The sequence below is a fragment of the Anthonomus grandis genome, chromosome 2 (assembly GCF_022605725.1).
Source record: "Anthonomus grandis grandis chromosome 2, icAntGran1.3, whole genome shotgun sequence".
NCBI classification, from domain to species: domain Eukaryota; kingdom Metazoa; phylum Arthropoda; class Insecta; order Coleoptera; family Curculionidae; genus Anthonomus; species Anthonomus grandis.
The window spans coordinates 39,193,687-39,210,964 of NC_065547.1; the positions used below are offsets into that span (position 1 = coordinate 39,193,687).

General features: G+C 32.3%; 1 protein-coding gene across 1 annotated transcript in view; it reads right to left on the reverse strand.

Annotated features, from left to right (window-relative positions):
• Positions 1–361: 361 nt before the first annotated feature.
• The window catches only part of LOC126750231 (CUE domain-containing protein 2), a 32,210-nt gene continuing 15,293 nt past the window's right edge, over positions 362–17,278 (reverse strand). The window contains exon 6 of the mRNA XM_050459779.1: positions 362–8,400. Coding sequence (XP_050315736.1) covers positions 8,233–8,400 — 168 coding nt within the window. The 3' untranslated portion in view covers positions 362–8,232. The remainder of the gene's footprint in view (positions 8,401–17,278) is intronic.

Sequence of the window (17,278 nt, forward strand, 5' to 3'; positions counted from 1 at the left end):
TTACAACCATTGTACAAAGCACTAATGGCTTTTAGACAAAAAGATTTAATAAAAATGATTTCATAAATGAATTGTAAATATGCAGACCTTCATAGATCACTACCAGGGCACCTATAGAATTAGAACAACATCTAAGCATTTTTGTTTATATAATTATTTGCGACTTTAAAATTAAATATTTGTTTCATGGAGCCATATGGATAATACTTTTCAAGCTACAGCAAAGAGCCATTCTTAGTGCAAAAAGTTTGAATCAATTAAAAAACTCAGCAGAAACACAGCAAGTACCATTTTTATTTTTTCTGCTTCCTGATTCACGGAATATCTCTACTTATAAGAAATGAACAAAAAAAAAAAACACTTCTTTATTGCATCATAATTATGTGGTATATATTTCAAAATAAAGAAACAACATACAAATCGAAAAACTTAAGTTACAAAGAGATTCGAGAGAACTATTACTGGCTTTGCACAGAAATTGTTCTTTTAAATTATATACTTAAATCTAAACAAATGTGAAAATAGTTGCAGTCTACTACGTACTAAAATAATACAACTTATTTTAGGTTAAAAATGTTAAGTATCAAATCTCGGCTGACTATACTTTAGGTCTTACTTCTTTAAAAAAAAATTAAGAGTATTTCATCCCTTACGGGCCAAACTGTCGTACCCATATGAGGTTTTTTTAATTATTATAGTTTATTCATTTCACATCTTATCCGAATTCAATATTTTATCGCAAAAAAACTCATAGGGATCCAACTTTTTGAATCCGATTGTACATGTAGAACAGCACCTAAAGTCAGCCAGTCACAAAGTGAATCACAGTATTTTGTGAACAAATATAATTAAATATATATTTAAGGGTACGTTACAACCAAATGATTATTTTGTTTTGCATTTAGTTTCTCTTCTTTAAAAATAAAAAAGGAACTAAATGTCCGAACTTAATATACAATACCCTGTAGCATAAAAAGGTACATCTTGAAATTATTTAAATGATAGATTTTGCACGGGGAAATAGAGTTCCACCTCACAAAACCCCCATTTAAATGAAAACAGTTAAATACAATAAAATGACTAGTAATTCTTAATATACGATAGATATAATACTTACGGTGTAAACATCAAAATGGAGCAAGTAGTCGGATTAAGTGCGAGGCGCGGACGGGCGGTTTTTATCACATTTTTTTTCAGGGAAGGTTAGGAAGAAATTATCACATTTATTCATAGGAGAAACAAGGTTTTGTGATCGAAACATGGTGGCTGATGAAATCGAATTTTGATATGTTTCTTTCATTTAAATGGGACTTGACAGTAGATGAATTTTGACAAAAACCCTAAAGACTTTTGTATGAAATCAAAAATATTCGCCGTTTTCCAAGAAATGTGAAATACTAGGCGCTGATAGTCACACATTATATTCTTGCGTAGATTAAATGTTGTTATTTGAAGTATTAACATTTAATTTTTTGATAAATGCTTTCAAGAAATATGAATCAACTACTAGTTCTTGCTAGTCCAATATTACAACAATTTAGCTCAAAATCTGATTTGAAAAAGATTTAACCCAGATAACGCCAGAACTAGTAAAAAAAGTGACATCATATTTAGCCACTGTACTTTTAAAAGCCATCGATCAATAGGCGCCTGTAGCGTAACTTAGGTTGCTCTACTAGAGTTGGCATTACTTTTTCGCTAATGTATATTTAGTTGCACACGTGTTTCGTGGCCGGCATTAGTTTTCGATGAGTGTTGTTTTGTAAACATATAGTTTTTTATTTTGGTGTAAAAATGCAAAAAGACAAAAATTTTTCCAGGTAAGTTATATTTTAAAATACTTGTAAAATAAAATTATAATTTACAAAATTGTATAAATAAACAATAGGTATCTCTTCAACAATAAATATGACATCGATATAGTTTATGGTTTTTATGTTAGGTTAGTGTTTGTATGTGTGTTCATTTAAAAGCCCAGTAGCAAAATCCACTGCCAAATTTGACCAAATAAATATTTTTATAGCTCGATAACAAAATAATATATTTTCGAATAATGCTCAAATCGTCTGTGTTGCCTAAATTTTTGTCTATTTTATGTCTGTTGGCATTAAAAAGAGTTGTTTTTTTTTTAGTTATTACTGGAAAAGACCTTTGACTCAACGAACTCTTAGCTGAGGCAGAGGAGTTGGAACTTTGTAACGCAGTTCCCACTAAAATAGTGATTTTCTCACCTGAAAACGATGATATAACAGATGAAGACAGTGGCGATAAAGGTAACATGGACATAAATAACCTACCTGGAGGACAGCTTAGAGCTAATGCTGAGGCAAATTTTGAAAATGTTGATCCTGAGAGTACATACGACCGATAGTGAAGATAGTTTACCATTATCTCGTCTTGTAAAAAGAAAAAAAATGTCCAAGCCAGCGAAAGCAAAAAATGAATTTTCGTGGACCAAGAATGACATCACTTCTGATTTAACTACTTGGGAGGCTGTTTGTATGCCAAAACAACAACAGTTGCCAGTTGACACGTTCTTTTTATTTTTTGACGATGAAATGATAAACTTGCTGGCCACTTACACAAATTTGTACGCCAGTAGTAATAATCGTAATGCTGATGTAACAAACGATGAAAGGCGTTATTTTATTGGAATATTGTTACTAAGTGGCTACAATTGTTTTTCGCGTCAGGAAATTACTGGGAAAATTCTCCTGATACTAACAATAGCTTGGTCACTAATTCGAAACCGGTATCGTCATATAATGCAAAATCTACATTGTTGCGACAATGCTAATCTTGTGCCTGATGACAGATTTCGAAAACTTCGTCCAATGATAAATCTTTTGAATAAAAAGTTTATGGATATAGCCCCTCCAGCCGAGCATCACAGTGTAGACGAGTCGATGGTGACCTACTACGGAAGACATCCAACGAAACAATTCATTCGTGGGAAACCCATTCGCTGGGGATATAAAATATGGACTGGAAGCAACAGATTAGGATATATTGAGTGGTTTCAGCCATATCAAGGCTCAAATACTAAACTGTCAGATGAATATAAACCTTTAGGAATGGGCGCAAGTATTGTCCTTGAGTTAGTAGATGCTTTAACGGCTTCTCAAAAAGACATGAATTACCATTTACATCTTTTTTGACAATTTATTTACGTCGTTGCCGCTGCTTTCTGAATTAAAATCTAGAGGCGTAAAAGGTACTGGAACAATTCGGGAAAATCGTTTACCGAAAAATTGCCCAATAGTGACAGCCAGTGAAATAAAGAAACAACCACCTGGTAATTTTCACTATACTACAACAGAAGAGAATGAAATTGTGGTCTGCAAGTGGCATGACAATAGTATTGTCAATATCGCTTCCAATTTTTCTTTTGGTTTTTCCAACTATACAAGTCAAAAGATTTTGTAAGAAAGTTAACAAGGTGATTTTCGTCCCACAGCCGCATATTATAAAAATATATAACGAAAACATGGGCGGAGTAGACAGGGCAGACCAAAACATAAATTTATACAGAACATCCATTCGAGGCAAAAAATGGTACTTCCCCCTTTTTAGTCATTTTGTTGATATGGCTCTACAAAACTCGTGGCGTCTTCACAAATTCAATGATGGAAAAATGGATCATGTTAGTTTCAGACGGTCCATTGCGGTGGGAATACTGGAATCATTCAAAAAGAAATCGGAAGGAAGGACAAGTAAACTTCCAAAAGAAGCACATGCATTTTCCAAATATGATCGAGTGGATCATCTGGTTGCTTACCAAGAAAAGCAAACTCGCTGTGCTTTGTGTCACAAAAAAAGCAACATTTTTCGAAAAAAGTGTAAAGTAGCCTTACATCCCAAGGATTGTTTCGAGCAATATCACACAAAAGAATAGTTTATTTGAAGTTTTTTTTTGTTCTAAGGGCTCTTTATTAGTATGTTACGAGATTATATAGTAGTGCATTATGCCACTGTCCTTTAAAAAGAACACCTAATTTCTCGCAAATGACTCACGTAAAGGCAAATTTAATAATTTGCTTTACTATTTTATTTTTATGGCCAGGGGTGTACATCTTATCTTCTAAAATAATAAATGAAAAAAGTTTTTTTCTGGCAAAATGGCAGGTATGGCTTTTAAAAGAACAGTGACAATATCTGGGTTAACGATTAAAAAAAAAATTCTTGTAATATCAAGGACTTTCGAGTATAGTGACCGACAAATTAAGATTATAGGAATTTTGGGCAGTTTTCTAGAAAAAATTCCCTTTAATCTAAAAAGTTTTACATACCAAGAAACTTCTTCTAATTTGGTTCCTAGACTTTATATTGGAAGATAGAAGAATGCCTGCACATTATTACATTACCTAGTCATAAATAATGATGGTAAAACATTTAATTTTCTAAAGTTTGACTGCTAAAATATTCAATATTTTTTTATTGTACATGAGAGTACACAAAATCTTAAGATTTTAGGATCTAATAGAAATCCTTCTAGACAGTAAAATTATAAGGTTATTCTCTAAAAACGCTATGAACTATTTTTACTGTAATCTTACTGACCTATAAATCAATATTAGAGGAATTTCAGCAAATAATTCTGAGCCAAATAAAAAATTCTCGAGATCTAGTCTTGAAAAAAAATCCATATCCAAAGTACTTAATAAGTCCAAATTTTATGATTAAACTAACTTTTCTGATTTATTTCTTAGACTTTATATGGAAAGATATGGCGCCGGAAAAAAGATCACAGAGAGAACACAGGACATGCCAGAAACATACAATTTAATCACCATTTATGACCCAATTTTTCGGACATTTATCGTAGATCCTAATGAAGACTTTTGTAAAACATTGCTGGTATTATTCTCATACGGTGATCTAGGAATATTTTACTATGTCATTTTTGTACGCGTGTAAAAGTTTTAGCTGCCATAAAATAAAAGTGCAAAGAGTTTGAAATTAAAGGTTTTAAACAGTTTCTGACTAAGTATTGTCTAAAAAATATAAATAAAAATGTACCATTACACCATAACATTTCATTTACTTCTCTACAGACATTTTATAAAACTATCCGAAAATTATCAAAATTATATATTAAAAATTATATTAACCGCCATAGAAATGGCATACTTTTTTGATTTTTATTTTAATAGGATCTTAACCCTTTAAGTCATGGTGTACACTACAGTGTACACCTACTTTCATAAGATTTAATCCGTGTAGCTGGTTTCGAATAGGTGATGGTAACGTTGTACACGAAAGTGTTGTAGTGTCACCTTAATTCTCTAGATGTCGCGTCAAGTACAAATATGAACGTTTGATAATATTGATGTTTGTGTGAACAGTTGCCCGGCATATTCTCATTAGACACGTGCTTCTTTAATGTTTACAAAGTTTTTTACGCTATTTTTTTTACAAAAAGGCGTTAGATATTTTTATTATAATAATTATTAGATCAGGTAAGCACAAAATAATAGTATTTTGCAAAAAGATTATTAGATAAGTAGATATGATGAATTAAAATTATGTACATTATAGTGTACGTCGTGACTGACAGATATTGGACTAAACCATTAGGGGACAACGAGTTGTTTGAACTCATCAATGGGGATGATTCCGAGTTAGAGGAATTGGGGTTAGAGGTTGACGACGGTTGGGAAGAAATAGATAATGTATCCTCAAGAGGTATAATAAATAACATAAAAAAAGTTTTATTTTTCGAGTTATTGCAAACAAATTCTTGTATTTTAGATGAACTTTTTGAGAGTCCTACTAGCCCTTGTCTCAATGGAAGTTGGAAGATTCTTCATTCAATGAAGCTATCCCAGACCCGAGTGTAAGCTCCGAAAAATCTGAAGTTGCTTCTTGCCTCTGAATATGCCAAGCAGTATTTTGATTCACAAAATCTTATACAAAAAAAAAAGATATAAGGTGGATAAAAGGAATGTATGAAATGTCACCTTCAATTCACTTTTTTCAACCCTCTCAATCCGAGGTAAGAAATTTGCCATCACCTTTAGATTTTTTTCTAAATATTTTACTGACAAATTGCTAGAGTCCTGTATGGAGAAAACACATTTTTACGCAGTACAAAATGCTGTAGCTAACTTTCCAGCCACAACCGTTCCTGAGCTGAAGACATTTTTAGGAATCTTGCTTATTATAGGAAATTTAAGTTATCCAAGAGTGCGCATGTACTGGGAGCCAACATTTTCTATATCTCTAATATCTAAAAATGTGTCTGTAAATCGATTTTTTAAGATAAGAAATAACATGCATTTTACTACAGAGGAAGACAAAAATTCCGCAGATCGTCTATGGAAAATACGACCTTTATATAACTCCATAAAAAAAAGGTTCAACTTGTTGGATCCCGAAGAAGTATACAGTGTGGATGAACAAATGGTTCCATTCAAAGGCTCCCTAAATATAAAACAATATATTAAAAATAAGCTAACAAAGTGGAGCATAAAGTTGAGTCGGGAACAATTTATGATTTTATCATTTATCAGGGTGCCGCTACAGAATTAAAAACAGAATACCAATTATTTGGCCTGCTGTTGTTATGCAATTGTCAGAACGGATGCCATTACAATCTAAACTTTTTTTTGACAACTACTTCAGCTCGTATTGGCTTTTCGATTGGCTATCTAAAAAGCAAATTTATGCAGCCGGGACGATTCGAAAAGATCGATTTTCCAAGCCACCATTTACGGACCGCCAGGAAAATAAGAAAAAATTAGAGAGAGGATTCATGGAAAATGTGTCAAAATTCCGGTGTTATCTTGACCAAATGGGTCGACAGGAGTGTGGTTACTCTTGGTTCCAATTTTGTTGGAGTTTCTCCACATGACATGTGTCAAAGATGGGATAGAAGTTCGAAGACCAAAAGTAGTGTCACTTTACAATAATGGAATGGGAGGTGTGGATAAGTGCGATTTTCTGATCTCCCTTTATAGGTCCTTTATTAGATCAAGAAAATGGACGGTTCGACTTATTTCACATGCCTTAGATATGGCTGTTGTAAATTCATGGTTAGAGTACAAGAAAAATGCTGAAAAGCTTGGTGTACCTAAAAAAAATGTCATTGATCTAATTCATTTTCGTCAAGATTTGGCTAAATCTCTTATATTATGTGGAAAAATACCTACAAAGAAAACGAGGAAGACCAACGACTTCTTCAGGTGCGGCAAGTCCTCAAAACACTCCGTTGGTACCTACTCAAACCAATAAACAAATTAGACCTGTTTTAGATTTACGTTTTGATAATATCGGCCATTTTCCTATATTTTGTGACAAAATAGGGAGGTGCAAAGAAGCTCAGTGTAAGTCCCGCACATATATAAAATGTTCTAAATGTAACATATCTCTTTGCGTTAGTAGAGAAAAAAACTGTTTTCACGGTTTTCATACTAAATAAACTGATATAAAGTAAGTTATAGAGTATTTTTTATATACACTTTGTCAGTGCTTGGCCATGGTGTTCACTGTAGTGTACATCTCTCACCTTGACTATACAAGGTCATAGAAACCTGCAAATAGTTTTAAAAATTTTTAAATTTTTTATTACCAACAGTTAAAAAAACCACAAAAAAAAATTTTCACAAAGCGACACATACGACATTCTAAAATGTTGCAGAAACATTTTTGGTACCTGTGTAAGGAAATAGGGTTATTGCTGGCATGTTCCTAACATGTTTCTGTGTTATTAGGGATCTAGTGATGTATATAAGATCTGACTTTTTTGTTCCTATACTTTTTCCGATCGTAAATTAGTGTCATCTACATTTATCTTCTCTTGTATTACAACCACCGATATCACGAACACATCAAATAGAAAACAAAAAAAACTGATAAAAATAGTCATTTTTTTGTGTGCCCTCCAAACCGACCAGATCCGACACTTGCTCCCTATAGCTAGTTAAATACGTCACGAACACTAAACGAATCAAGTACCAATCTACGAAGCGACATTAAATTTGGGCGACTACCTAACAACACATATTTCGACACTACTACTACAAATACTAGTAATAATAATAATAATAACAATAAATAACCTAAAAAATGTAATCTTCTACAGACTAGCGAGTGGGGAGAATTCGAGAATTGATTGGAGCCGAAACTATACAGTAACACTAAAATATTCGAAATTAAGAAAACGGGTAAGTAAATAAACTTATTAGGGTGAGGAAAATCCGAGTGTTGGCCAGGGCCCGTGTAACCACTTGGTTACGGGGTGTGGGCTTGGCCTTTTTTGTTTTTCTTTAAAGAAATGTCCTCGACATCGTCCCCTTTTTTCACTTCGGTGTAACGCTCCCCTTTGAGGCTCACTATCTTGTTGTCGCGATATCGCACTAATTTTTTCGGTTCCACTTTTGGAGCTACCGGACGATATTCCTGAGTTTTTAAAACATGATTAATGTAGTGTTTTAACGATCCAATCATTTCACAATCAACAAATGTCATAAATATCAATCAAATGAATAAATAAAAGTCCAAATGTATTTAAATTAGGTGATATTTAACTAAAAAAAAAAATAAAATTTAAATTCGGTATTAAAAAACACAGCATAAATTAAATCAAGAATTTTACTGCGACAAAATTAGAGCGTCTTAAAAACAAACTGGTTTTAGTATTGAATGAGAAACTGTGCGGTTGTGAGGTTTTTATTTAGAATATGCCGCGTGGTGTGCATTATTCGTTGGACCTAAAACAAAAAATTATTGATGCCTATTTATCTCAAAATAAGCAAGTATGGATATCAACTACATTTGGAATTTAAAAAGAAAAGAAAAAACGAAGTTGTATCAAAAAGTAGTGAAAATTACCGAGGTAGGGTTACGACCTTTAAGCGTGGTGATCGACCAAGGAAAACCCCGAAAAACTTGAACAGGAGCATTAAATGATTTAGTATAAATGATCCAGGAATGTCTTCGAGTCAGATCTTGGCCGCAGTTGGTGAAAAAACTTCTTATCTAAGAAAAATAGAGACGCAAGAATGTTACTTGCTAGGTTTCATCAAAACTGGACCACCCACGGTTGAAAAAGGTACTTTTTTCTGATGAATCTAAGACTCTTATATTTTAAAATGACAAAAGACAATTTGTAAGACGTCCTGCGGGAAAAAGGCTTGACCCAAAGTACGTTGCTACTATTGTAAAACATGGTGGCGGCATTATCATAGTGCGAGGCTGCTTTTCAGCTTATGGAATACATCCTATTTAGAAAATTAGGGGCATAATTGACAGGTTCTAAAATGTTAATATATCGGATAATGCTGCCTTATGCGGAATGGAAAATGCCCCTAAAATTGACATGACAACGACCCAAAACACACCATTAAAATTGTAAAACAGTGGTTTACAAACAATTAAGGGGGTCAAAAGCCAAGGGGTCCAAGTAACAAATTTAGAGTTTTGAGAATGTTTAAATTAAAGTTTCAGGTCATTAAAAAATATTCGGTGATATTTTATATTTCTGTTTTTATTAAATATTGTAATTTTAATGTTTCAAAATACATTTCATAAATTCTAAACATAATTTTTTGGTTTATGTAAGGCTTTTTTGCGACTTAAAAGTCATAGGCCAGTCACTTAAACCTCTTTGCCTTAAAAATAAAATACATATGAATTTACCAAAATAAAAAAATGTTTATTCTAATGGAGAAATTAACATGAACTCAATATAAAAAAAAACATATTAATCATCATCGGATTCAAAATCTCTTCTTGGGTGACATTAATAATTATTTGTTGTTGTTGAAGCCTTGAGGTTTTTCCTTCATATAACAGATCCTTGTAAAATTTATGATGGACAGGCGGAACAAAAGGTAGTAGCTGCAAGAGATTATGATAATTGGCCAGTTTGATTTTTGGTGGAGTAATATGCAAATTTGACAATGCAGTGGTTGGCTGATTCCTTGGGCGTCCAGTAGTATTTTTTTGTGTTAGGTCCATTATATTAAATGCGATTTCTTAGTTGTAGACTTCTTTATAAAACATCTTGCAAGGTTCGGCTTTTTCAAAATGCAACCATTGCATCTTACTAAGGCCTACAATGTTTGGTTTCACGTAGCTATCCATTGGAGATATTGATTGAAAGTCCCGAGGCTTGCGACTAACGCCTCCCAAAAAATGGATCCAATCATCAGGAGTAAATATGTTTGTATGCTTCCTTTTTGATGTTTCTATAAGGGCAAAATCCTGGTCGCACTCCATGAACGAATGGCCCGAGACAAGAAATTGATGATCTACGCTTTTGATGTGGGTATGTTGCACAATACAGGTCCAGATTTTCACTTTTTATTTTTATTTTGTCCGCCGCAGTTGTCACTGAAAGCGTCTATATGGGTAATAGTTGGTGGCAGACATTCAATATATTTCATTAGACATGATAAAACCTCCTGATACCCTTTCGCTGCCATTCCCTCATGCCACATATACATGTTGCCAGTACCAGTAGCTAGATCATGTATTCCAAGGTTGTATGTCCAAAGTTGACGTAAATAGTACACTTTGGTGCATGTAACAAATGAAGTGGAGAGTTTTTTGCAGGTCAAAACATATGGCATGACGAGTTTGGGGGGATTGTTTAGCTAAGGTAGTGGTCTAATTCTTCAAGGATTTAACAGAAGATACTTTCCTTAAATGAATCTTTTCTTCAGAACCTGGATCTAGGGCATTCATTTTGATTTTTAAAATATCGCGGGTTGAGCAAGTGTCGGTGTAACGCCGGTGAAAACTAAGGTTGAACTAAGTGTTAAAAATATCACGGTATTTGCTGATTTTTACAGGATCTGTTAAAATTAACTATAGATTTTTTGAAATATTTAATTCTGGAGATAGATATTTACGGTTTGGGTTATCCTTTCTTGTATAATGGCTAATAAACTTAGGAAAGGAATTTATATGCTCTTTCACTAAATTGATAGTGTCCTCGCTTAGTTTATTTCCAGAAGTATGACGACCTCTTTGATCTGTATGGTCGATTTCTGTTTCTTTATGTTTACTAACAGCGTTATAGAACCTCTTCTGAGAAATATTCAACGTACACAAAAAAAACTGCTTACAAACGCGATAATCTTTCAACGTTATGATTGTGCTGACGTTTTTTTGAGAAACTGCCAGTCGATTGGGTCGTTTAGGAATATGCTTAGAAACACATGAAACAATGAATGAAGTTTGCAAGTCCCAACCATTTTGTTTCTTTGGGAGATCCCCTGAAAATATAGACATGCGCACTTGAACTATTTTGATTTGGGACGTAGTCCATATCAACATCGGAATTATCACTAAACGGATCTAAATTTTTTTTTAAAATAACGTCAAGGAAAACATTTTTCAACAAATTATATAGCACTTTGAGAACTTACCATTTAGGTCTTCATCAGAAGTAACCATTTTGATTTAAGAAAAACTTTAAAACAACTTTTCAAGCGCACTTAGTTCCCTATGCCAATTAACAATACGGGCGACTGAATCTGCTGATTTTCTCAACAGTTCATAGAGAGCAGCACTAGTATTGAAACGCACTTAGTTCTCTTTGCCATAATATAAAATAATGTTTCACCATTCAGTTTTTACACTTAGATCGATTTCTGAAAAAATGTCACTTGGACCTCTTGGCTTCTGACCCCCTCATTTAATGTTTTAATTTTTATTACGTCTTCATCATGGAATTCCATAGATGAAGACGTAATAAACAATCTGATAGCTTCAATGCCGAAAAGATGCGATTAAGTCATTAGGAACAATAATGGGTACTGGATAAAATATTGATTTTTGTAGTTCTGTGTACAGTTTAATTTAAAAAAAAAATTAAGTTGCTCTAATTTTGTCGTGATGAAAAATATTTATTTTAGTTATTTTAATAATATAAATAAGATTGTATTAGAAGTTACATGTCAATATTATATTTTACCTGAGTTTCAATTAAACTTACTTTAACCAATTAATTTAAAACATATGAACCATAACATGCTACTTAAACTTAATGATTTAAAAAATTGCTCTAATTTTGTCCGATACTGTATATACAGGGTGTCCCATAAATAATGATAAATAATTTAACAATAGATTCCTTTAAAAAAAGAGAAGTTAAGTTAAATTTAAGTCCGTTTTTTGAAGTTTTTTAATTTTTTGTTTTTAATATTATATATATGTCTTCAAATGTATTTTAATGTATGGTGTAGTTATGATAAAAAATATTATAACTTGTGTTATGTGGAGGAATTATGAATTATGTATTTTGGCTAATTTTGTTTTTTTTTTTTTTGAGAGAGCTATAGTATGGCTCCATTGTCTTAAAAAGAATTATATTTATTTTTTTTTAGAGTAAAAAGAATTAAAATATAGGTACAGTGAAAGCTCTTCTTGCGGACAGCTCCTATAAGCGGACATCTCTTTTAACCGGACAAAGTTCCTGGAACTGAATTTCAGCATATCATTTTCACTGTTAAATGCATTCCGATAAGCGGACGCTCTTATAAACAAACGCGGACAATAGATTTTTCTGTATGTGATCAAAAAATCTTCCATAAGCGGACGCGAAACTCTAATACCCGGACGATTTTTAGTTCCGCTTATTGCAATACACATATCTACATACATAAAATTCGGTAATTCCCCGATTTATATTAGGTGATTCCCCATTTACGCATTTCGTTGGCTAGCCAGTATCACCGAACATAAACTAGAATAGAAGGATCACTCTAAGCGCCGCCCAAAATGTTGCCTTTCTCACTCGCTTTCTGATGCTACTCTTTTTTGCTGCCCGGTGGCGACTGCGTTATACAGGGGCGTCTTCAATATTAGAACTATAATAGCGTTGTGCGGAAATTTTGTACTTTAAAAATGCCGGCGATATGTTGCGTAGATGGCTGCAGGAGTAAAAGGGGATATATATAGTTTACAGAAAAAAATAGACGCTTTTCTTCAGTATTTCTTAAATATCTCGGCAAATTGAGATCCTACAAAAAAATTCAAAAAGTGTCAGCGATTTAGAGTACATATTTTTTTTAAACCGTGATTTTAATCTAAAAAAATGCAAAATTTTTGATAATATTCTGTTATTAGTGGTGGTTTTTAATAGTGAAAACTATCCGATTTATTATTAGTTGCATTGCAATCATTTGAATGATATAAATTTTAGCCACTTATACCGTCTAACCATACTTAAAACTGCATTTTTTTCGTCATTAAGGGTGGTTTTTAATGGTTTAAGTTTCAAAATATTGATGTGTACTATAATCCCCAATGTAAAACTATATTTATTTTGCATATTTATATGAATTCTAGGTTGTAAAACACCTATTTTCGTTTTATTTGAATTTTAGTGGTTTGTTCTTTCATCCCCTATTTAAAAAGCAAATAATTAGGCATTTAATAAGTTTTTTTTATTTAACTGCCTTTTTATATTTCACTGTTACCGAGTTCCATATGCTGAGTGTTGTTATCACATTATTATGTAAATTTTATTAAATATTTAAAAAATTGGTATATTAACGAAGTTATTATTAATTAAGTGTATGTAATATTAGGTAGGTAGTTTCTTGGTCAGTTAAGAAAAGAGCATGAAAGGAACGTAAAGCTAAGATTTTATTGCGTACATTCTAATAAACTTAATTTTAAAGCTATCTACCAAGTGTTTTTCTTACAGTTATTTGTTCAAAAAAGATACTTAATAATATTCTTTTAATTTTATTTTAACAATAATACAAAGTGCCTTTAATTTCAAAAAATTCCATATATTACACGCTGCCCGCCGCGATGTACGAAAATATTCCTTATTAAAAATGTTTCAAACACCCCCCGTATCGTAAAGGATTGCCGTCGAAACTAAATAATGATTTACGACCGCGTAAAAAAAGTCGGCACTGTTTAGAAGTCCCTACTTCAAACGGCCGCAAGAGAGTGAACCTACTGTCTTGTTCTTTATACTGTGCCAGTATGTAATCTTGTGGTTTATCTTCAGTTAAGGAAAATTCGTAGTTGATTGAGATATTTTATTATTGTAACTATAAAATGGCACCAAAAAAAAAGGATGCTCTCGTTAAAGGAAAAGATGGAAGTTGTTAACGTATTAGACAGAGAAAGTGTTTCAATTCGTCATTATTTGGCAAAGAGGTTTAATATTGGGAAAACGCAAGCAGCTGAAATTGCCAAAAATAAGGAAGATATCAGGAGTGAATGGCAATCAGGAACAGAACAGAATAAATCAAAAGAAGGGTTTTTTAAAAAAGGAAGGTTTTGCTATAGACTACAAGTCAGAACAATCTAATCTCAGGGCCGTTAGTGAAAATGAAAGCTAAAGAAATCGCTATTACCTTGGGCTATAATAATTTCAGTGCGTCCAACGGGTGGCTGCAAAAGTGGCGCAAGAGACATAGTGTGAGTTTCAAGTGTATATCTGGCGAAGCTGCTGCAGTAAATCAAGTTGATGTGTCACAATTTTTGGAGAAACTTCCGTCCATGTTGCTTGGCTACAAACCAGAAGACGTGTAGAAAGCAGATGAAAGTGGACTTTTTTTTCGCGCATTGCCCGACAAAACTCTGTCCCTTAAAGGAGAAACATGTGTGGGTGGAAAGTTGTCTAAAGATAGACTAACCATTTTATTCTATGCAAATATGGCCGGTGAAAAATGCGATTTGATTGTGATCGGGAAAGCGGCTCGTCTCCGTGCTTTAAAAAACGTTGCTATTAAGGATCTACCAGCGACTTGGAAATCCAGCAAAAAGGCATGGAAGACCCGAGAAATCATGTCTGAGTGGTTACTGGAATTCTACCGGAAAATGGAAATCCAAAAAAGGCAAGTTCTTTTATTTTTAGACAATGCATGCTCTCATCCTCGTGATCTGAAAATGAAAAATGTGAAAATTATATTTTTACCGCCAAACACAACTTCAGTTTGTCAGCCCTTGGATCAAGGTATTATTTATTATTATTATCGGCATTTGATTTTAAAACATATTTAAAAAAAAACTGACGATGTCTAAAGCTTATCTGAGCTTACAAAGTCTATTAATGTGTTAGAAGCTTTGTATTTTATAAAAACAGCATGGGATAAAGTAAATTCCTCTACAATTAAGAAACGTTTTCGCAAAGCTGGATTCAGAAAAAGTGGATGTAGCTCAGAATTTGCTGAGCAAAATTATTGCGATGCTGAAGACGATCTGCCCTTAGCGACACTTGCTCAGTTACTGCGACATGCCAAACATTTAGGAGTAGCAGACCCCCAGAAAGTAGATGACAATAACATAACAGAAGAAAATGCCATTGACAACTTTTCGAGTTTGGATGTAAAAAGGCGTGGACTCACTAAGAGGTTCAAAAACTATAAATTCATATGGGGAAGCTCTAAATCATATTTCTATATTGAAAAAATTTGCTAAAGATGATTTAACTGCTTTCAACATTTAAAAAATTTAGAAAGTTGTTACGAAAATTGTCTCCTTCAGCAAAAGATGGTGAAATTTCGTCAGACAAACATTTTAAACTTTTTTCAAAAAGCTAAAGAATAATGTTTTTTTTTTAAATTCTCGTACCATGGATTTAAGCATTTGTGTGCGTATACATAAATATAGATATATAGCATAAATACATACTTTAAAAATGTGGCGAGTTTCTATTTCATTTTCATGATGATTATGTATAACCTCATTTCCTCATGATTATATACCCCGTTATTTATACTCTATACTCTCTTTTAAACGGACACCTCCCATAAGCGGACAAAAGTTACGGAATCGTGAGTGTCCTCTTATGGGAGCTTTCACTGTACTTACATTTATTTAAGTAGATAAGGATTTAATTGCACAAACATGCACAATACAGGTGCGTTGTACCTAGGTGCATGTCCAGTTAAAATTGTAGGGATAGTGTTAAAATATTTATATTATATTTTGTTATTCTGTACATAAATTTATATTTGTTGGATAAATTGAAATTGAAAAATCAAAGACAACCAAGATGCAGTGTGATAAACTTGATGTATTTGGACAAAGGTGTTTTTTTATATGGCAAATCTTAAATTTAACATTTTTTTTAAATTATGTTATAGAGAACGCCAGCAATACTTATAATATAATATATATTTTTTTTAAAGTTGTAACTTTTTCAGACTTCGGGCATAATTTAATTCTTTATTTAAAATATGTATTGTACAAGCAGTTTTTGTTAAAAACGGTATACTTTAAAAATTTCGCTACGATTTTCGATATTTACATTTAAAGGTTTCAATCCGTCCAAGATAAAATTTTATTTACCTACTTCAAGTTCAAATGTTTGTTAGGTAAACTGAGCCTGAGAAGATGAATTATTATAAAAAAAGCATTTATTTCGGACAGGTTTGTTATCCAATGTTATCCAATTACAGGAAAGAATTTGATTTGAAAAAAAGAGAAACAATATGTTGAAGTTGATAATTCAGCACATGCAAGGCAGGAAAGAAAAAAGAAAATAACAAAATATGTATAAATGGAAAATAAAAATGTTTAACATTTTATGTACTTAAACAGATTAACTATATATACTAGAAAGACTGTGCATCACCTATTTACTTTATACTTTCTATAATGAACCTTAAACTGTCAACAAAAATATCGCACCGTTCATGTAAACTATTATTATATAATTCTGACACATTATATTAATATGGGATTTAAACAAAATATTATAAATGTTATTGTCATTATAGGGGTTTATCTTCTCGTCAGTTACTTTGATGAGTGTTTATACAAATTCAAGCTCACATTTAGTAACGTGATCTATTACCTTTTATTGCGTTCTTGTTGTTACTTCTATTAGTTATCGATATTTATTATTATTATTACTTATTGTATATGACGTGGAAGACCTTGGCCCGCACGACGTCTAGACTTTAACTTATTCGGTTTTTGCATGAGGGGATACATGAATTTAACTGTTTACGAAAATACAATAAACACAAGAGAGCAATTAATGATAAAAATATTAACTGCTGCTGAGTTATTTTGAACCGAGCAATTTTTTAAGATTCGACGTTTTTTCAATACAATAATTTCAAAATGTATTAAGACAAATGGAGGTCATTTATTAACAAATATTCATATTGTTTATTTTTAATTTATCTTTTATTCGAAGTATAATAAAGCAATTTAAATAGTTTATGAATGTCATTTTCGTTCAATACGTTGAAAACTTTAAATGTAAATATCTCAAAAACGGTTATTCGTAGCGAGATTTTTAAAGTATATCTTTTTTAACCAAAACTATTTACACAATGCATATTAAAAATAA